Here is a 23,082-nt window from a genome sequence, read left to right as displayed (position 1 = left end):
CCAATAAAATAATGATGTTCTTTCTGAGATCAATATAGATTTTTAATTTACACACGTTTAAATATAAGGCCTATTCAGTTTTTAAACAATTTTCTTGGTCTTTTTCTGAAGTTCATTTCTATGCTTTCTTTTTATATTTTTACTCTTAAAATTTTCTCTTTTAAATCAATTTTGTTTCTTCACTGTGAGTCCTTCAATGTCTTTCCTCCCTCTCTCCAACCAACTTTCTTACCAATCCATACAAAGATGGTTTTTTTTAAAAAAATTCAATCTTTCTTCAAACACTGCTATTCTTGAATCATCTGTTCTTTAGGTAGGACAAAGACATGGTTCTGATCAGCAACTAGGGTAGGAGGTAACCTTTGGCAAATTACTTAATACATCTGGGCCCTCAGCCCCCAGCCACTCCAAAGTGTAGTCTAGTCCTTCAATGGGGCACGACAAGCAGAGCCATGCAGAAAGGTCCTATCACTCTCTTAGAGCCCACATTCCTCCACTTCTCCCCTCTTCCATTATAACTCATCATATTTTATAAAACTATTAAAATTGATACCTAAAGTTTTAAACACTAACAAGAAAGCCCTTCCAAGCACTGGAATTTCTCCCTATTTATCCCAAATGTTTCTCAATCTATAAAGAGATGATTGCAAAAACAGGCTTTCATTACTAAGTGTTTTATTCTTGGGATATTCCTAAAATAATACTTTGAGGTATACACATTTCTCTACAAACCCAGCTTACACAAGGACAAGGTGACTAGATTTGTTTGTAAGACTGATGTATTATGTATGTGTGTGTTTATTGTTCATACTGTAAACTGGGACTGTTTATAATTTAAAACCTCACAGAGCCTGGGAGGCAAGTCTTGAGGTAGAAAGCGTCATGTCATATGGAAGAGAAATGGAAGTTTGTCACTAATTTTCTACTTAAGTAATTCAATGTGTTAGTGACAAAAGTTAAGCTGGCTGTTTTGAAGAAAATAATTGTATTTATTTAAATCCTCTGGCTCCAAATGATACCCATGCTTGTTTCAATTCTCTAGTGTCAAAGTAGAACTGAATTTTATGAAGATTTAACTAATGAAATTTTCATTAAGCTTTCTGTCTTCCAGACCATATTGATTTACTTAACTGAAAACTTATACTGCTTTTAGTGTTTTGTCTTCCCTTTCTCTGCCTGAGTCTGGAAGTCTGTTTTGACCAACATCAAATATCTCTACAAATTTCTTAGTCCCATAATCTCTCTCTTTTGCTAAGAAAAATCCAAATGAAATCACAAAAAAGTCAGATTTTATTGAAACAATTGAACAGCAACACACACACACACACACACACACACAGACCTCTTCAATAAACTTAATCATTTTCTCACTTGTTCATACTTATTTGTGAATGTAGAAAACAGTATTTTGTTTTTCTCTTTTTTATGCTCAGAACATTGTCAGCACTTAATAGATCTTTGCTAAATATAATTTATCTGTGAAATCTGGAAAGATTTGTATTATTAATTCATTGCTTAGTGTGAATCTAAGTCTATATGTTATCTCCCCTGGGGTTTTCTGTTTTCTGAAACTTTCTCCTCAGAGAAGTCTCAATTTTTTTCTTTATTATAATAGTTTCATGCATTTTAAAGATGAAGAAATGTGGCTTGTAGAATTCTAGCTCAGAATTACATTGTTAGCTATGAGATAGAAGGAAGAATGAGATGCCATGCCTGACATGAAGCCAGAGCGGGAGAGATAAGAGAGCAGATTTGAAATGGACAACAAAGAGGGACCACAAAAACTAAGAAACGATTGAGGGTTTGGAGCGAAGGAAAGAAAAAATTCACCTGTTTCATCATTTGTCCTAAAGCCAGTGGGAGCTCTGCCCCAGAAGATAGATGAAAGCTATAATTGGTATTGTTCTCAGCAATGTGGGGATCCATGACAATTGCAACAGACTTGGGATGGAAAATGCCATCCACATCCAGAAAGAGAACTATGCAGGATGAATATGGATTCAAGCATATTATTTTTGCCTCTTTTTGCTTTTTGCTTGCTTTTCCGTTCTCATTTTTTCCCCTTTGGGTCTCATTTTTCTTGCACAACATGACAAGTATGCAAATATGTTTAGAAGTATTGAACATATATAACTTATATCAGATTGCTTACTATTTGGGGGAGAGTGTGGATAAAGAAGGGAGGTAGAAAACATTTGGAATGAAAAATCTTACAAAAAATGAATGTTGAAAATTATCTTTACATGTATTTGGAAAAAGAAAATACCATTAAAGAAAAACAAAACTTTCACTTGGATAATTTTGTGCTCAGTATGCCTTGTCTTGAGGTGGCATTTGTAAAGCATTGCCTTTATCCCATTCAATCTGATCACCAAATTAAAGCTTGAAGTCTTCAATATCTTTCTTGGAAAACTTTAAGAATTTTATACTTTTGGAGTTTTGATGACATGTTGATATTATGGGAGGAAGATTCCATGAGATGAACTAGCTGCTTGTTGGTTTAGGGTTATACCATATGCCTTGATTTAATTTATGTACTTTGAAGGATTAATAAAATGTTTTTATATGACTCATTTTTCATTTGGGAAGTCAGGACTTATTTCTATGTTAATGATAGATTTAAAATTAGGTAGAATCTCAGAGTGTTTAAAGTTCTTCCTGAAATAAATTGTTCTTTATTTTATTGTGTGATGGCAAATTTTTAACAGAGAATAGTTTTTCACGGGGTATCAAATACTGAAGAGTTTTAAGCCAAGTCTGTCTATGTATTTGTAGTATATGAATAAGCCATGAGTAAAGAGCTGAGTCAAAGGCTTTGTAATAATCAATAAAATCAGTATAAGGTTTTTTTTAAAGATATAATTACCATAACATTTTAGTCATCCAGTCTGCAATCTTTAAACCTTTAGGTTTAACATGTAATTAAACAACGCTTTATTTACATAATAGGAACTGAACCTGTGATTTCAGTGCAACTAATAGTCTGAGAGAATCGTCAAAATATGGCAGAGGAGATTTATGCCCAACATTTTCCTGGCTTCAGGGCCGTTTCTCCTTTCACTACATACACTGCCTCGGTAATACATACATGGTAGGCAATAAATACATACACACTGAGTTGTAACCAATTTTATTCTGCTTAGAATCAAAGAGTAATATAAGGAATGTTAGTGGCAAGCTCAACTCCCATCTAATCCAGGAATCTCTTCTACTGTATTCCTTTAGCAACAGGCACCCTAATCCATGACAAGATAATCCTAATTTGGTTTATCTGTTTATATTGACCTGAAGTCTGTCTTTTTGTAATTTCTACCCACTGAATTAGACCTGTCTGGCTTCTAACAACCACAGAGATAATTTTCTCCATTTTTCAAAAACTCACAATGTATACCCAATGTAAGTCATTTTTCACTCCTACAGATGTATTTTCCTGATCTATAAAATATAAAAATTGAACTAGATAATTGCTAAAGTCCTATTGAACTCTAATAAAATTGTATGATAATATGACATGTTTGGAAATAGCTATTATGTGTCCCATTGACTTTCTGCAGGTTAACATCTACACTAAAGTATATTTTCTTATATGTTAAAAGTAGGGGTAGTGCAATGGAGAGAATTCTGTGTATGAAATCAGGAACACTTCAAATCTGGATCAGACACTTAACAGCTGTGTGACCTTAGGCAAATAAATTAATCTTTGTTTGCCACCATTTCCTTAACTGGAAAATGGGAAGAATAATAGCACTTAGCTTCCAGGGTTGTTGAAAGGATCAAATTATATACAGCACCTGACATATAGTAAATGCTACATAAAATATATACATACACACATATAACACTTCTACACACACACACACCCCTTAAAAATAAGAGCATTTTAAATTTTCTGTTTTGATTAAAAGTAAAGTCAATTATCTTTTAAATTTTATTTCTCTAATCAAATAAAGCACTCTTGAAACTAAATACAGTGGACTCATAATAGACAACATAAAACAGCATCAACCCTTTTGTGCACAGTTTTATAGTATCCTGTATAATAAGACCAGATCCTGATGGTCTTATTAATGACTCTATCATTCCATGGAATTTCTGAGCTGTAGACAGCTCCTGCTGCTGGACTTACCCAATGGGAAAATCTGAATAGAAAAGGAAAAATCTATTTCCCAGGAGATAATGATTGAATTGTTGACATATATCTCCTGTTCTTTCATTTCTTTTCCAGAACCAAAACTAAAGTTTAAAAACAGGGAGGTCTTCATCTTAAAAGTGTTGGCTTTTTTTGAGGACTTTGTTTTTAGAGGACAAGTTAAAGGAAATGTCCTTTTGATACCGAGTGTGTATGTGCAAGGTGTAAAATGGAATGTTGCATTTGGATGCTCCCAAAATGATCTAAATATTCAGATTTTATTACTGTTTTCCCTTTGGACTGAAGGAGAATGAAATTTTAAGCAATGAATATATAGGATTTCTTTTCCTTTACTCATTTTCAATAATAGACACTAGAAGGAAAATCAATCAATTGCTTACTTTTCACCTTCTAAATGACTATTACAGCTTTTTTTTTTAAGCACTCATGTTTTTACAATTATATTTTATTCTTTTTAAAGGCAAAAGTAAAACTTTATACCAACTAGCAGCAAATACCTAAACACCAAATGCTCTAATCTTCCAGCCAATACATGACTATTATTTAGTCACAATAAAATCTGGAGAACAAATTGAAAAGAAAAGAAAAAAAAAAAAGTACTCCAAATCTCAAGACAAAATGAACATTTTTAAGAGGTGATTTTATTTTATTTTTTTAAATAGTTCCCATCCTGGACAGAAATGTCTTTTTAATTCATAACATGTCTTTAGATTTCTTAAATATGCTGTAATACAATTTACAATATTAAACATTCATGATGCAAATACAGTTATATTATGTTGTATTTCTACCAGCGATAAGTGTTCTCTTAACCATTATTAGTACCTTCCTAATTAATTGCCAGATCAATGATATTTTCTCAAATCCTGAATCTCTGAACTTCTTACATTATTTGACACTGCTGAACATCCTTAACCCATCTATGAGTTTCATTGGCTTCAATGTCACAACAAAAACTCTTCTGGTTTCTCCAAATTTTGTAAGGTCTCCTTTTTGGTCTCCACCAATACTCTTCCTCCCTTTCTAACACTAACATTAAGTACAAAGTGAGACAAAATCACAAAGTTTTCTTCTATATACTCTTTCCCTTGGTAAGTTCATCTATTTTCACTCTTCCATGTTAAGTTCTTACTAAGTGCTAATGAGATAATGAGATATTAGGTTCTTACTAAGTGCTAAGTCAGTACTTAACAATTCTCTAGTTCCAGACTTTAAAGGGAGTTTTACCCCTTGGAACTCCTGGGGAAGAGCTTGCATGCTTAGGAGGAGCAAGTTCATTGGTTGAAGTATTTTTTCCCAGAAGCCCCTAAGTTATTCCACGCCCATTCTCTGGGAGGATAAAAGAAGCAACATTGAGCAAGAGAGGGTCTCTACTCTAGCTCAGAGTGGGTGGCCGAGAGATTGAGTTGAGACAGCAGATCTCCTCCCAGAGAGCGATTGGCAGTCTCTGGAGACAACAGAACTTTACACTTCCATTTTTTCTTTGCTTCTCCTTTGCTATATGGACATGGGCCAGAATGAGGTGAGTCTTAAAGTACATAGAATATATAGCTTTAGGGGTCTTTTTCTATACTAACTTCAATCTTTATTACTCTCTATCAACTTTTATGACAGCTATAGTGACATAAAAGCTTAATAAGTAGCTGAAGTATTCACCTGTCATCTTTTTTGCAGACATTTTCCAATGTTTCATCTCTTTCCCTGATATTCCTCCAAAAAACACAAGTATCTTTTGGACTATATGAGAGTGTCTCAAGAGAACCTAGACTCAACACTTAAAAAATAAATGTAACAGAAAAAAATTTAGAACTGAGAAAGAGGAAATTGAATGATAAAGCTTCATTTCATATCCTAACTAACCTTAGGCAGGTCAACTAACAATTCTGAGTCTACAAAGATGAGGTTGAACCCTTCCAACTCTGAATCTATGATCCTATAATCTTTCCCATCTAATTTTTTCCTATTTCTGAGTTTCCAATGTCTGTCAATGACATTCTTATTATTGTGTCATTTTTACTCATAGTTTCAGAGTCATCTGCAATAACACATATTGAGTCATCAACTCTTATACATTCTCTTGTACAACATCTCCTGTTATTGTCTCATCATCATTTCCATTGTCACCATTCTATTTCAGGTCCGAATTACCTTTGCACTGTAACTGTTGTAATAAATCATCCTGCTTTTAGATGCTTCATTATACAGTCCATTGAAGAGTAAGCAAGATTAGTTTTTATAAGGTTCAGGTCTCACCATATCCCTTCATTAATTACAAATTTTCAAGGATTTTCTTTAGTTTATAGAAACTAGATTCTAGAGGCTATTTTTTATGATTTTCCCACAATTTGCCATCAATCTACTTTATCAGTTTTATTTCATACTCCTCTTCATCCATATTGTATACTCTGCCCTCTAATCAAATCCTCACAACAGTGTTCCTAGTCCTCTCTGAACAGGGCTGCTCACCCATCTTTGGTATCTACAACTCTCGCCTGTGGCTCCAAGAAACTATAGCATATTCAATGGTCACATCCCAATAAACTGTCTTGGCAGATGGGCTAAATAAGATTGAGATTAACTGATGAGCTTCAAACTCATCTGTGAGCTAGGGAGATTTTTACCTCAAGCATGTGAAGACTTTTCCCAATGGACTAAATAGATGAGAACAATTTATTCCAGTGAATCAATGGCCATGAAGTGCTTAGGGCTTGGTCAGGAAATGAATATGACAAGGTTTTCCATTGTATCCTGGGCCATTGCCAGTCATCTTGATACTGGACTTGGATGACTAAGGAAGAGAGAGTGAGGCCGGCAATGTTACCCAACTCTACCTTACTTAAATCCACCTGATATATGTCAACATCATCTGTGATGTAATTGGTCTTCTGAAAACAAAAGGTGAACAAGCCCCTGTGTGTCTTATGTATATCGCTAAAGTTCTATTTTCTCACTTTGCACTGCCACATGTGCCTAGAACTTCTTCCCTTCTCTAACTTGGCCTATGATAGGTTAGGGAAGAGAAGTGGTCATCTTTGAATCAGGAAAACCTGAGTCGAAACTATGCTTTAGACATGGTAGCAATGTGACCATGGACAAGTCTCATAATATCTTTCTATCCCCAAAATTAAAATAATGATGGTAACTATCTTGCAAGGTTGTTGTGGGAACTAAATAAGATTAGATAGATAGACAGACACACACACATAGATAGATAGATAGATAGATAGATAGATAGATAGATAGATAGATAGAAAGACAGACAGATATGGTACTTGGCAGGCCACAAAGCCATATATCAACTACTTATTATTAATATTTCCTTCAAGGTCCCACTCCAATGCTATTTTTCCTTTAAGGAGTTTTTTGGGCCCTCTATTTGGAAATAATCTCTCCTTTATCTGATCTCATAGAACTTTGTATTTCTCTTTTTAAAATTAAATTGTTTGTTTTGTTTAGTTTTATTTCCAGCATTTAACACAATGCTTAGCATTTAATTTGGGCTTAATAATAAAATGTTACTTGAATTGTATATTTAGTTCATTGTTTTCATTAAAATTTAAGGATTTTAATGGCAAAATGAATTAGATTTTGCTTTACTATCTATCTCCCACAAGTATCAGTGAACATATTATTCATTTTCAATGATAATTGTTTGTGTAATGCAAGAATAAAAGAAGTATATGAGTAAAAAAAATATGTTTTTTTTTGTCCTTGTAGTTTATATAACTCATTCCTACACACCCCATCAATCCCATTTCTATGCCAGTTATCCACAGAAAACCGCTGTGATGCATCTATCTCATTGGCAGCATCTAAAGCTCTTTTGGCTAATTGTTACTTTCCTAGCATCCTGCCCCCAGTCACATCAGTGCCATCTGTCATTGAGTCAAGAACATAATTGTCTGATATGCTATAGATAGAAACAATTATACAAACATGTAGCTCTTCATTTATTGTTGCTGATAATGAAAATAATAAGACAATATTCATATTGGTATCTTTTGTTTTGTAGTTTGCTTATAGAATTCTTGCTGACATTTAGTGGTAGATATACTTTGCAAATAATTCCCAAAGAATTACAATAAAATCAACCACAGATTTGTCACGTTTCAATTCATCAACATTGCAAAAAAAAAAAAAAAAAAAAAAAAAAAAAAAAAAAACGTGTCCTCAGAGCAATGATGAAAGGACCTCTGGGGAATAATGTCTAAGCAATGTAATCTGACAAGCCAGGAAACTCTGTCAGCAGAGAAGGGTAGCAAGATTTCACTGTACCCTTTCTGTGACTTCACTGTTTCATGGAACTTCTTGGAACTTCCTGTAAGGAAAATGGTCTCTATTGATGAGAAGTCTGTCAGTGATAGCCTTAGGCAGTTTCCCAGAATACTATGACTTTAAGTGACTTGCCCTTCCTTTCAAGAAGTCAGTAGAGTGTGAGGCAAGACTTGAACCTTGGTCTATCGTCATCTATTACTAACTCTATATCACCTCTCTGACAGAAAATTTAGTCCAGGAATGTCAAAAATTGTATTCAACTTGTTGAATGAATGCCATTTAAAAGAAAAAGAAATATTGTTAAGCATTTATTATGTGTCAAGCACTGAAGATAGAAATAAACAACATGAAAAAGTAGAAATCTCTTGATAAATGATTTTTTTCCTATTCAAATTTTTAAACGTCCTATTCAACTTCTATGTCTGCAATATCAATATAGAGATTGATGTTATATAATGCTAGACAAAAAGAGATCTCAGAAACCCTACAGTCTAGTTTCCTCATTTTAGATCCATAGAGTTCTACTGGGTTTGTCCATAGTGTTATAGTTATTCAGCTAAAAAACAAGAACAGAAATGAGTTCTAGTCTCCTGACTAATTGAGAAGATTTGGGGTTACTTCTCAATAACATGCAAACATCAATACTGAATAATTAAATATGCAAAGAATGGGGTACTACATATTTGTTTCTTTTGGTTTACATTTCTATTGAGAAATATGTAATTGTTATTCCAGACTACTCTATTTCAATTCAGAGAGGCTCATATACTTAGAGTAACCACAGAGCAATGAATTTTTCAGTCACATTGATTTTCATAGGTTCATCTTCTAAGTTATGAAGCATCACAATCTTCATTTTGGAAAGAATAATCGCAATGATGAACTTACAAAATCTTGATGAAAGTACATTGATAATTTACCTTCAATGAACCACTTTCCACTGCTCGTATAGATGGCTTTGATTTTATTTATGTCCATCTGTAGTTAATTTTAAAAATGAGTTATTGAGGTGTCACATAACAGTGTCTAGATAAAGTCACTCAAAAGAGTGAACAAATAATTATGCAAAATTAATTTCTCCTTGGTCACAGTTTTTCTTCAGACTTAATGAGATCACTAAGCTGATTTTAGATTCTTTGAATCCATGACTGCAGGAATTAATGCTCCAAATCACAATGAATTATGTGAAGGTCATTTTACTAGATTGTGTTTTTTCTAGACCCTTCTAAATTCCAGATATTTTTGTTAGAGAGGAAATTATACAGTATGAAAAAAAAAGAAAAAATTCAAATATGTTTAATCCTGACTTTGAAGGTTAAACTTAATTCTTAAGATCCTAAAATATAAACTAGAAAAAAAAAACATTTATTTAGTTCTTGCATTAAAGATTAAGAATTGCTTTTCTTTTCCTTATTTATTTATAACTAACTGTATTGTGATTTAATATTTATTGTGCCAGCTACCTAATGGTATTTTTTAAACAGGGATAAGGACTGGCCCTCTTCCTTAAATAGTATGGAGAATCCCCCTGCCAAAGCATCTTTTTGGTAAATTATAGACTTATAAAGTTGTGTAGGGCAGTGATTCTCAAATTATTGTAAAGGGACTCTTGGGAATTCCTGAGATTGTTTTAAAGGATGAAGATAGGGGCGGGTAGATGGAGCAGTGTATAGATAAAGCACCAGCCCTAATGTCAGTAGGATCTGGATTTAAATATGGCCTCAGACACTTACTTACTAGCTGAGTGACCATAGGCAGGTCACTTAACCTCCACTGCCTCATCAAAAAGAAAAAAAGATGATATTAAAACTGTTGTCACAATAATATAAAAACATTTGAATTTCAAATATAGTAATTATTGATATATTACCCACATAAATGAAACTTCCTTGGTAGGATTTCTCAATAATTTTTGATGATGATATCAAAACTATTATCAAAATAATATGAAAACACTTGAACTTTTAATATAGTAATTGTTGATATATAATCCACATATATGAGAATTCCTTGGTAGGAGTTCTCAGTATTTTTTAATATATAAAAGGGTCCTGAACCAAAAAGCCTGAGCACTACTGAGATGTTTGATGACTTGTAAAGGATAACAGTATGTGATAGAAGTAGAATTTGAACCCAGGTCTTCCTGACTTCAGGCCTATTTTTCTACCCACAACTCTATGGTCCCTGGCAATAGTTTCATGAGGAAAAAGGATAATGATAGTTGTTAGAAGGATTATTTTTTTCCATGAGTATGGAGGTATCTCCCCTCTATAAATAAAATCATCAGAAATTCCTTGAAAGATATTCTCAAATGGTCAAATGAATCAGCGATGTCAATTATTTAGGAACTCCTTGATTGATTCAGATTACAATACATTTAATATCCTGTGCAACTATGAAGCCTGTCCTTCCATAATTTTGATATAAGGGATTGACTGAATGTCTAGAAGGATTTCTTATTTTCTTCTTACATTGTAAGGTTATTAGTGAAACATGAGGATTGTAATCCTGCTATCCATGTCTTTCAATCATAATTCTACACCAGCCCATAATTCTATACATCATACATTTCCTGGTGATATCTTCTAATGCTGTACTTTAGAGTTGCTCATTGACAATATGCAACTGTCTGCTCATACCTACTATGCTCATTTCTATGTACTCTGAATGATATTTATTTTAATTCTTTGGGGACTATTAGAGTCCTTATCTCACATTTATACATTAATATAAGTAAAATGATGATATTAAGAAGATGACAGGCCTTTCTTTCCATAAGAAGTTTAGGGACATACAGTAAGGTTTTTTTAGCTTGCTCCCTTCCCTTTCACTGTTCAGATCAGGGCCCAACTCATTGAAAGATACAATAAAAGAAATAACCATGGATAGCTACATTCTCATTATAAACCATGAGATGATAAGTGACACAGACCTGCGCACTTGTCAAAGTTCTGAGGGAGAAGACCCATGACAGAGACCAAATTGAATAAGATTTCTTAAATAATGTTTAGGCCATTCAAATGTTATTGCTTCTGCATATTATACTAGAAGAATAATGCCCTAGAACCTAACTAATTTTCGTAAAAGACGTTTGTAACTAATCAGAATTTTGCTTTATCATTCACACAGAAAAGATCAAAAGATTTAAGAATATTGTTAATCAGTATACATAGATACATATAGATATCTATAAATACACACACACATATAATCATTTTAAGTGGAAGAACTTTGAAGAAAAATAGGAGTAAAAATATCATTAAGGAAATTTATACTAGGAAAATAAAATGTGTTTGTTATATGGAAATATTGAGGTGTGTCAGACAACCCAAAAGAAGCCTCCAGGACATTGATGGCACCACTTCGGTGAACTTATGAGAAAACATGGACAAAAGTTGCACAAGATGGCAGGCATGAATTGGTTGTAATCTCCATTGCTGGAAGGAACTTTGAAATTAATGAGATCAGAGATCTATTTGAGCATAAATATATGTTTCTATATTCTTATTTTTTCATGGTAACATTATATTTCCTATATGTAACTCAGAACTATATGTTGGGTAGAGAATTTGCCTCTGGGTACCAAAATTTAAAAGACTGAAAATACACACAAGAGCCTTTAGGAGCAGCTTGATATTATTTCAGGGTATATTTTCACTCCCTTGCATATACCACTTAACATTTTACTCCTTGTATGCTATGCAAAAATTGCAGATATAACTACCAATTGCACAAAATGAAAAGTAGTTTATTTAGAAAATAGATCAACTAGGGGTCAGAAAACATTCCCTATTTAATGTGACTTCAATTATCTCCTTTATTCTTTATCTTCACAGGGACATAGGATTTAGAACTGGCAAATATCTTTTAGTTCAGGCATAAGAAAACTTTTTTTTTTTTTCTGTCAAGGGCCATTAGGATATTTATAACATCATTTCCAAATCATATAAAATTATCAATTTAAAAACTCAAGCAGTGGGAGGTAGTCATACCTAGCTGTCAGCTTATTATTGCCTGTGGTTGCCTTTGTGGGGCAGACCAAATGATTTGACAGTCTTATAAGGCCTACAGGCCAGACATTCTCCATCCTAATTTGTCCAAGGACTTTATTTTCAGTTGGGAAATAGAGACCAAAAAAAGTGAAATAACTTATATGTTATCAGATTCAGTATTTGACTTTAAACTTTTATGATTCTAAATCATGTTTTATCTACCACTCTGTAGATGGCTCCTCTTGATCAGTTACTAACTTAAGCTAATCTAATTCTAATAATAATAACAATAATAATAATAATAATAATAATAATAATAATAATAATAATAACATTTACATGGTAACAAGGTTTGCAAAGTCCTTTACAAATATTATATCATTCTCATACTACCTATAAATTCTATTATAATCCTCATTTTTGCTAAATAAGAAATGGAGGCAGACAAGAATTAAAGGATTTGCCTAGGGTCACACAGCTAATCAAATGCCTAAGAATGCATCTGATGAACTTAGATCATCCAGAAATCAGGTCAGCACCACTGTGCTACCAAGTGGTCTATTTCAAAGAGAAAGAAATAGATTTATAGAGGTTAAATAACTTGTACAATGACTTGTAGCAAATTAATGGCAAAGCTGAAAATATAACTCAGATTTCCTGACTCATGTTCTACTAGGAGAAAACTTTCCAAATCATCATGATGACTCTTAAGGATTGTTCCTAAATAATCTCATCAACTTATACTTATATACACATCAACTTATACATATATATATGTTTATATATATATATATATATACACACATATATATTTATATATATACACATATATATTTATATGCATATTGAGATATATATCAGATCAATCAAAAAATAAGTGAAGGTGAACAATTATATAATGTCCTATTTTCAATCAATTTCATCCTACAATGCATATCAAATAAAGTCCTGAGTAAATTTAAAAGAGATTTTAATATGTTTTTTAAAAATTCTTCATTACATTAAATGTCAGTTGAATAAATATAGCTATTAAATCAATGATGTCCAAAGAAAACTTGATCTACTAAAATGTAAACTTCAAAGAAAGGCCAAAGATATATACAAGTAGATACAAATAAATAGAATGTATATGTATGTATGCACAAATAGATATATATTGTAGCAGCACTTTTATAAGAGCAAAGAACTGGAAATTAAGCAGATGGTCATTGATTGAAGTAGGGGGTGGTGGCTACACAAAATGTACTACATGAAGTTATAAAAATATTCCTATAAACTACTATAGTAATTACTGTAAGAAATTAAAAATATGAAGAATAACAAGTTGCCTGGGAAGACTTAGATGAATAAACTAATGCAAAGTAAATTAAGCAGAACCAAGAAGACAAAATAACAATGACCATAGCCATTTAAAGGAAAACAGAAAGAAAAAGAAAGAAAAGCAAAGTTGATTGCAGTATAATTATAATGACTAAACTGAGCCTTGAAGAATGGCTGAGAAAATATACCTCTGTCCATTCTTTGAATACCCATTATACAAGAGTGTAATGTTACATGTAATACTGGACTAAGTTGACATGCTGATGAATTTAACCAAACTTCTTTCGCTCCCTATCCTAAAACTTCTTTCTTTTATCATTATTATAAAGATTATGTAATAGGATTAATATTTCCTTTACCTAAATTAGGTTCTTTCCTTTTTTTCACAGGCTAGTATGGCTTTACCTAAAAATATGACTTAGTTGCTTCAGGACTTGATTTTTTTTTTTTGTTTGATCCCAACTTTCTTGTCATCTAAGGGCATAAAAAGAAGCAGTCTGGGATCTAATCCCTCGGACTTGGTCAATTTCCGCAGCCCACAATAATATTTCCATGCTTGATGCCCCAGACATGTTTCCATATGGAGACAAGGGATCCAACATTTAAAGAGTATTCTGTATTTTTGTTGCACATGTTTACTGTTAGGTCCAAATCATCCTTCTCATGATAAATGTTCAATGACATGTGAGAGTCTCATTTCTTTCCAACATCAAAGCTGAACTGAGAGAGTGCTGTCATTATAGTCATGCAGCTGAAAATAAAGGATAGTTCTCTGGAGAAGAAAAGAGGGAAGGATATCTTTGGTAATGAAACAAACAACAAAAAAAGATATCAATATCTTTTCTTCAAAAGGATATACATTTTATGAGGACAAAGGGGGCCCTCATAAAATTTACTCTCTAGTTTTCCTATACCTAAGTACTGTGTCCTATATGATCGAAAAAGTTAGGATTTATTAAGCTACTAGTATATGGCAAGTACATAGTAGAGAATAGAGATACAAAGGCAAAAGTGAAATAGTCCCTGGTCTCTAAGAACTTATAATTTATTGGGAGGAGAAAGCACAGGGAGATATAAGTGTGTGTGTGTGTGTGTGTGTGTGTGTGTGTGTGTGTGTGTGCATATACATGTATGCAGAAATGTATGTCTGTATATAAACACATATACCTATGGTAGATATGATATTAAAAAAAAAACAGATTCCATAAACTGAAAGGAAGAGGGGCAGCTAGGTGGCACAATGGGTAGAGCACTAGCCCTGATGTCAGGAAGACCTGAGTTCAAATATGGTCTCAGACACTTAACACTTCCTAGCTCTGTGACCCTGGGCAAGTCACTTAACCCCAATTACCTGAGGGAAAAAAAAAAAAAAAGAAAGAAAGAAAGGAATGAAGGAAAGTATTCCAAGCACAGAAAACAGGCAGAGCAAAGATGGTGATCCATGTGTGAGTTGAAAATGAGTTGAATTAACTACCATAAGTGTGTGTGGAAAGTTTAAAGATAAATTATAGAGATGGGAAGAATGCCACGAAGAGTGGGAGCAAGACTACTGGGTTTAATCAAGTCAACTTAATTTTATTTCCAATTTTTAAAAAGCAATGTTTTTTGAAAAATATGTAGATATATAATAAAGAAGACTTCAAACCAACAGATATATATCTAGATCTATATCTATCTATCTATCTATTTATCTATCTATCTATCTATAAAAAATATTTGAACTCAGGCCTTCTTGACTCCAAGTCTTGTATCCAGTAAACCACCTAATTGTCTCAAAATCTCATAGGTACTAATTGGCAAAAATTCAACCCCAAGGCTTGTTTCAAATTCTAGCTTTCCTTCCACTGCACTTAGTGCTCATTTAAAAGCTAGATAATAAAAATAAGATGAAAACACTATCATCTGTCCTTTCAACTTACTATCCCCAGAGAACATATGTATTATTTTTATTATTTATCAAAGTATTCTGCTACTATAACTGAAACATTATATTGGGAATATGTGGCCACTCTGTAGGAGAACAAAGTAGAACTAGTTGATTATATATAACATGGAGGAGAAACCAATTTGGAAGCAATGAGTGCTTTCTCAGGGCATTCTCATGTAGAACTTTCAAGCTTGTAGCACTGTATGTTTTCTATAATCCCATTTCTCTTTAAATCACATTCAACCCCTCTTTGTGTGCTACTGATGTTAAGCATGAATGAATGTGGCCCTTGCACCATTAAAAACAAAAAAAAGCTTCTTATTTGCAGGAATGCATTGGCAGGAGTCCACAGGAACAAGATTTAACTTCTGAATATGGCAGCGGGTATGTGCAACTAATGGGTGGTCTCTCTTGAAAAAGCTTATAAACTGTCTTGGTTGTTCAGAGCCTTGGTATTGGGTTTGTTACCTGCTTACTCAAGTATGGGCCAACAAATTTGGAAATGTGGAAAGAAGGTAATACAGATACTCATCATTTAAAACTTACAAATCATTGAATTTAACAATCACAAAAACTTCCTGGATAATTGTGCATATCATTGACCTACAAGCACTTTACTCTCTGTTAAATATCTTAGTGTGACTCCTAGGCAACAGCTGAAATGTGTTTTGCCCCTGCTAGATCCCCTTCCTGCCAAGGACTGCCACCCTTTCCCCCCAGTAAACCATTTGGATTTAAATTACTGAAAGCTGTCAAAAACCAACTCAATGGATTTCATGATTAAGTTCAAATTCAGACTTGAGAAACATATTTAGAGATTACAAGGATGTACCAATATCTTTTACTAAAGTAACCTAAAAACAAAACAAAACAAAACAAAACAAACAAAACAAAAAATTAAAGACCAAACTTGCTCTAACTTCCAAACTTGTCTTTCACTGATGATCAGAGAGAGGGATCCTAAATATAATTATTTTTTAAACAATTTAAATAGAACCATTTTTCTATTCTTATTCACTTTTATTGAAGAATCCTGCTTTGTCCCACCTGCTAAATGATGTCATTCCTTTGTTTAAAAGACAGAAGATGCAGCCAAGCCTACACTGGGTTGACTCTTTCAGAAGCTAGCCCTGCTGTAACTTTTCCAGTTTGAAAACACTTAAGTTATACTCCATCTGCATCTATTCCCTTAGCTGTGTATGAAACATTTATGGGGAAACTGGTTCATACTCCCAGCTGTATTTTAGTCAACAAATCTCTTTATATCCCTGAGATTTAACCCAATACCTTATGCATAAAACTTTATAGAGGAATTGGATGTGATATAAACATCCATTTGCCAGATCTTTTGAAGGGTGACTTTGTCAATTGAAATAACAGGGATTTCAAGTCACAAAAAGGTCACAGTAGAAAGCATCAATACGATTTCAGATATCCATTTCCTACCAGATTCTGTATATAAAGTATCCCCAAAGTTCTAGCGCAATTTTAAGTTTATTAGCTTGAAAGCTTGAAACTGCACGAAGACTTTGGGGACCTTCTATATGACAAGATTTTTGATGGTCATCTGCTTAATAAAAACGTAAGGGTTTAGCAAAAAGTTCCAGAGGTGTTCTAAAACATCTAACCTTTCCTGCTTGTTTTATTAAGTATTCATATCTTCATAAAGCCTAGTTTTAGATATTTGGGGGGAAAGACTGAGGAAAATTAAAGTCTATAGCTTATATTCCCATTTCTAAGTTGAACATTTTAAAGAATCCATATAGAAACTCTAAATATCATTCAATGTTATTACCACTAAATAACAAAATTAATGCTAAGCATCTTGGAGCTGTGTTATTAATGTTTCTATAGAATAGCATTTATTATTAGTCATTCTCTCCTTCATCTCTGTAATATAATGGAAAACCTTGTGTTTATCTATATTTTTACTGCCTCCCCTCCCCCCTCTTACACCCAAGATAATAAAATTCCTTCAAGGGTGTAGCCAAGTCTTATTTTGTCCCTGTATTCCCAGCTGATATCCCTTGCACAATGCCTGTTGTTGATAATGCATATCACATTGACTTAAATTTTGCCTTGTTTCTGTGGTAATGTAACTGACTAAACAGTGAAGTTTAGCAACCAAGTTGCCCATGAGAATGAAAACAGAAGATTCTTTCCCTTTCTCAGACTAAATCCAGATGAAGAATAAAATGTCAGGTGAAGAAGTAACGAGAATAATCTTCCCTTCTTCATTTTAGGAAAAATATGTTCCTCTGAGTAATGTAAAGAATCAGATCTTCCTCCAAGTTAATAAAATTATTTAAGTATAATGGCGAAAACAGTAATTTGAGTAGATGATCATCTCTTTTTGGGGAGGGGGAGATGACTTGCTGCAGTGTGGTTGGGATGAAAGAAAAATAAAATGAACTGAGTGAGATTAGTGCATACTTGAAATCCCTACTATCTGAGGGGTTGAAACTAGTGGATCTCCAGCTCAGGAGTTCTGAGCTGGTGTTGGCTAAGATTGTCAGATGATCACACTAAGTTTGGCATCAATATGGTGAACTACCAGATTGCCTAAACATATGCTAATTTGCATAGGTCAGATATGATCAAACTCCTCTGCTGATCAGCAATGCAGTGAGCCCAAAGATGTTGCTCCTAAACTTCCAGCCTGGTGAAATAGCTGGGAAAATGTTTTTGTTTGTTCGTTTTTGTTTTTTTAAAGAAAATCCAGTTCCTAACCCAGTACTTGAGGTAGGCTCTACTATTATGATCAGAATAATGCTTTCCTAAAATGTTAGAGCTGGAAGGGATTTTAGAGATTATATAATCTAAGAATTCTAAATTTTTGTAGGTGAGTCAAAAATACTTTTGATAATCTGATGGATCCTAGTAGATCCCTTCTTGTTTCAACCTTTTAAAACATTGAAATAAATGATAAATTTCTGTTAGAAGTTTTTTATCATGGTGAGCTCTTTGAGAATGGGTTTGCCATTCACCTTTTTTGGATTCCCAGTTTTTAGCATAGTGTCTGACCAATAGTTAGTTTTTGATAAATCTTGTTGACTTGAAATATTTTCCCATCCAAGTTCATGGATTTTCTTGAAATCTACTCACTGATCCTGGATCCTTAAGTTTAGAACTCAAGATCCAATTTAACCTTTAATCTTGCAAATGAGGAAATTGTGAAAGAACCAGAACTCCAAGTTCAATGTTTTTTTCTATACTAGATGCTTCTTCCCTTTTGGTCCAATAGAGACTCATCCTCTGAGGTCCTGTTCTGATGCTTCCTCATGGCTTCATGATCACCTTGTGTTCTCAAAGGGTAGGCCACAGGAATTTCAAACTCTGATGTCTTTTTTCAGTTTAGAAAGTCATAAAAATAGTCAAGAATGGAATGCATGCCTGATAAGAGATGCCTACTCATTTAAAAGCAAAAGTTCTTCAAATAATTAACATTTATGATTCATGACTGATATTTTCTAGCCATCTTTCTAGCCAACTAGACTTTGAGGTCTATAAATGAATGGTGATTTCTCCAATGGACAGATCACCTATGCTGATTAAATAATGAAGCAAAATAAAGACATAAAATAAAGAAATGAAATGACCCTATACTACGTTTTGTTTTGTTTTTTGCTGAGGCAATTGGGATTAAGTAACTTGCCCAGGGTCACACAGCTAGGAAGCATTAAGTGTCTGAGACCAAATTTGAACTCAGGTCCTCCTGACTTCAGGGATGGTGCTCTATCCTCTGCACCACCTAGCTGCCCCCATATTATGTTTTTAGTGGCTTCAAAGGCCTTCATAAATGACAGTTATAACTCAGTAGTAGCATTTTGATACAGTTTCCATATTAAAAATAAGTACTTAAATTCAAATACAAATGTTAGATGCAAGGAAATATTAGAAACATTAATTAGTAAGGAAATTGTTGTTGGAATTTGGTAGAAGGACTTTAGACTATTTGATATTTTTAAGGATTTATATACATTTTAATTCTGTTCAGCACACAGGTCAAATCCCATGACTACAAAATCTTTTAAGAGAAAAACAATCCTAAATGCTTTGAATCCACTTATTCAAGCAATTTTTAAGAGAATATATCTCTAAGAGAATAAAGAATGGAAATTTTCTTAGTCTCTACATTGTAATGGCAAAATAAATATTTTGCCACAAGGTAAATGGAAGAAATTTGAGGGGAAAACAAAACAAAACAAAACAAAAAAAAATACTATACGATTATAATGATTACTTAAGATCTTGTAGAAAAGAGGAGAGATTATACCTGTTTCCCTTCTATTCAGAAGCTGAGGAACAATAAGTGAAAAACATTCCACTGCTCTATATCATTATGGATATGTTGATTAGTTTAACTGAAACCCTCTTTTCCCTCTATGGGCTACCAACCTGCACCTTTATTTATTTTTTGCTTGTTTATTTGTAAATAAGGAATGGTTCCCACTGGAGGGCAAAGGAAGTTAGTGTACAAGTTAACTGGTCATTTATCATTCTTATTCCTCTATAAATATCTTTTCCACCTATAGTAAAGAAAAAGATCACAGTGGTTACTTATTACCTATCTGATGGATATATTGGACAAGTTATTCCATAACTTCTGATTTTTAGAGCTTCAATTTCTTTCTCTGCATAATTAAATTTAAATAAACCTTAGAGAAGATTAAAATTATCAAGAATACTCATTTTATAAATGAGGAAGCTGGGTAGAGAGATAGAGTATCTTAAGCCAGGTCACACAAGTAGGAAACAAGGTTCTTGGCACCAATTCAGTTCTCATTTGGAAGAAAATAAAACAAAACAAAACAGCAACAAACAAAAAACAACACAGCCTCCTGGGAAAAGACCTGAATCTTCTCTGTCAAGTTTTGAGACTCCAACATTTGTGAACTTTCTAGGATTTGTTAATTAGGATTGTTAGCTACTTGAAGTGAGAGACCAAGTCTAATACATTATTTAATCTCCCTCAGGGCCTAGTGCAATGAATGAATGTTGTAAATGCTTAAGGAACATTTGTTGAACCACCAAATGTCAGACTTTAAAGTCTTACAATTTTCATCCTTTTTATAGGATCTGGGTTTTCTAACTAACATGTTAACAAGCATCCATGTGTTACAAAGCTATCATTAGCAGATAAGCCTCTAAGGTAGGACTGTCTCTTAGGGACCTTTTATATTATTCAAAGCTGCCAACTTAATTCTAAGCAACCATACTGTTTTTCTCAATGGGAAGATATAAATTCACTTTAGATTGAGGGGATGTGGCTCCTCCCACCCAACTGCTCTTTGTAGTTGGGTTAAGGGTAGCAGGAGTCAAGCCCTAGGACAAAGCACCCTACACTTAGCAAAGGGTCCTCCTACTCGAATCTTCCAATATAGAGTGCTTCTTCTTAATGCAGGCATGAGCACACAAACATACACACACATACACACACACACCCCACACACACTACACTATATCTCTATGTACCTTAAAATTTTCAGAACAACAACAACAAAAAAAATTAGGAAATAACTAGACGTTGCATTCATGAATCACCCCCTGAATATGATCTGACAAAGGAAAATCTCAGAGAGTTGCTGCCCAGAAATGGCACTTGGAACAATCTTCTCATCCCTGATGAGATGATTTGAATTGCCATTGCAGTGAAAAATTTCATGAAGTCAGTACTTTTCTTGGCTCTTATATCTTGACAGATGCCCTTTATATTTTAAGTAACTGGTAATCAAATCTAAAGGGGCACAGGCTAAAAAATTTTGACTTGAATCCCCCCCCTTACACACACGCACACACACACACACACACACACACACACACACACACACACACACACACACACTTTTTTACTTTCATTGGATTTAATCCCCTCTCAAACCACACAATTGAACAGCCAGAGGTAAAAGCAAGGAGAAAAAAGCCAGCAGGACTTGGTATTGTGCTTGCTAATCTGCACCATTTACATAAGGGTTAAAGGGCCAGATTTATCATTTAAACAGGCTTAAAAGCCCCTTTGCAAATGAGATTTAGGCTCTACAAAAGTTTGAATTCTAGAAACTGCTAGGAGCTTCTACTGGCTTTGCAGAGTGGAGTTGACTTGGCTAAAGTAAGATCAGGCTACTTCTTTGGACTCCCTATAGTGTATGCAAAAATTGTTCCCACCAGCCCAGACCTATGGGAGAGTGAAGTGATTAAATTCTTTTCTAGAAGTAAGGAAGTTAAGGTAGGTGTTCCAAAGCAGCCAAACATCCCAACAATAGGATCCTGAAAGGTCTTGACTCTACTTTTATCTTAACATTGGTTTTGAACTTTTTAAAATTCAGAAATAGGCCTTGAAAATCGAGAAAAGCTCAGCTCACTAATGAAATTAGGAGACAGAAAGGCTTAAGATAGCTGGGAAGTCAGGCTAGACTTTGAGGTTCTGTAGATATAAGTGGCATCCGATAGAAGGGTAAACTCTAGGAGAGACTATTTTCAAAGCAAGTATAAGTAAGAGGTAGAAACAAACTTTTTTTTTTTTTTTAAACTTAACCTTTTTGTATGTGTGTAATGGACCCCTTTGGTAGTCTAGTGAAAATTAAACACTCTTTCTCAGAACAGTATTTTAAATGTATAAAATAAAACATATAGGGATACCAAAAACAAACAAACAAACAAACAATTATATTAACATATAATTATATCAGTTGTCAAAATTATTTTAAAAGCCCACAGATTCCAAGTTAAGAAATCCTATCCTAAGTGAAAATAGATTTCATTTCTGGCTCTTACTTTCCAAGAAACACTTTTTTAAACCAGACTTTTGATTTTATTGGTATGGATAGAATGAAGTCCCAATGAGGAGACCCCGTTTATAAATCTCAACCTGCTGTTGACCATGGTCATATAGTCAACATATTTCTTGACTTGAACCTAAGTCTTCAAGAGTCAGAGACCAATTTTCTGTCTATCCACTATGTTGTGCTGCCTCACCACAGAAGTAGTATCCTGTGAACACCAATAAGTATCTATTAGTAACACATGTTATTCTTTTACCTGGCACATCTGGAGCAGATGTTCAATGTGACCTTTGCCTGGGGTTCAGGAAGATGAGCTGTTCGAGTTGGGTTAAATTTGCTCCCAGAAGGCATCAGAGTAGTTACTCCTTCCATTCTCAAATCATCTAGGTCCTCTGTAACAATATAAGTGATTACAGACTCCAAGTTACAATAGGAAAAAAAAAGTGTAACAATGGAACTTTTTCTTTTTTTACCCTGTAGCCATTAGAGATAAAGGGAAAAAAAGTTCATTTTCTTAGTATATATCAATCAACTGCAACAGAGGACATTCTGTGAAATGTAATTTTGTAAGTTTTTTTTTTCCCTTTCTGCAAGAATGTTACCCTATTTTTTTTAAAATATCTGTTAAAATTATTT

The 23,082-nt window shown here is 33.6% G+C and overlaps 1 protein-coding gene across 12 annotated transcripts in view; it reads right to left on the bottom strand.

The window, feature by feature from the left end:
• Positions 1–23,082, bottom strand: part of C1H8orf34 (chromosome 1 C8orf34 homolog) — a 391,674-nt gene that overhangs the window by 147,232 nt on the left and 221,360 nt on the right. For all 12 annotated transcript variants that reach the window (XM_074278849.1, XM_074278851.1, XM_074278841.1 and 9 more), the window contains one exon: positions 22,703–22,838. In XM_074278849.1, coding sequence (XP_074134950.1) covers positions 22,703–22,838 — 136 coding nt within the window. The remainder of the gene's footprint in view (positions 1–22,702; positions 22,839–23,082) is intronic.

This window comes from Sminthopsis crassicaudata, chromosome 1 (assembly GCF_048593235.1).
Source record: "Sminthopsis crassicaudata isolate SCR6 chromosome 1, ASM4859323v1, whole genome shotgun sequence".
Classification (NCBI taxonomy): Eukaryota; Metazoa; Chordata; class Mammalia; order Dasyuromorphia; family Dasyuridae; genus Sminthopsis; species Sminthopsis crassicaudata.
Note: the sequence above shows the minus strand (reverse complement) of the source record. Positions and strands in the feature narration are given on the sequence as shown.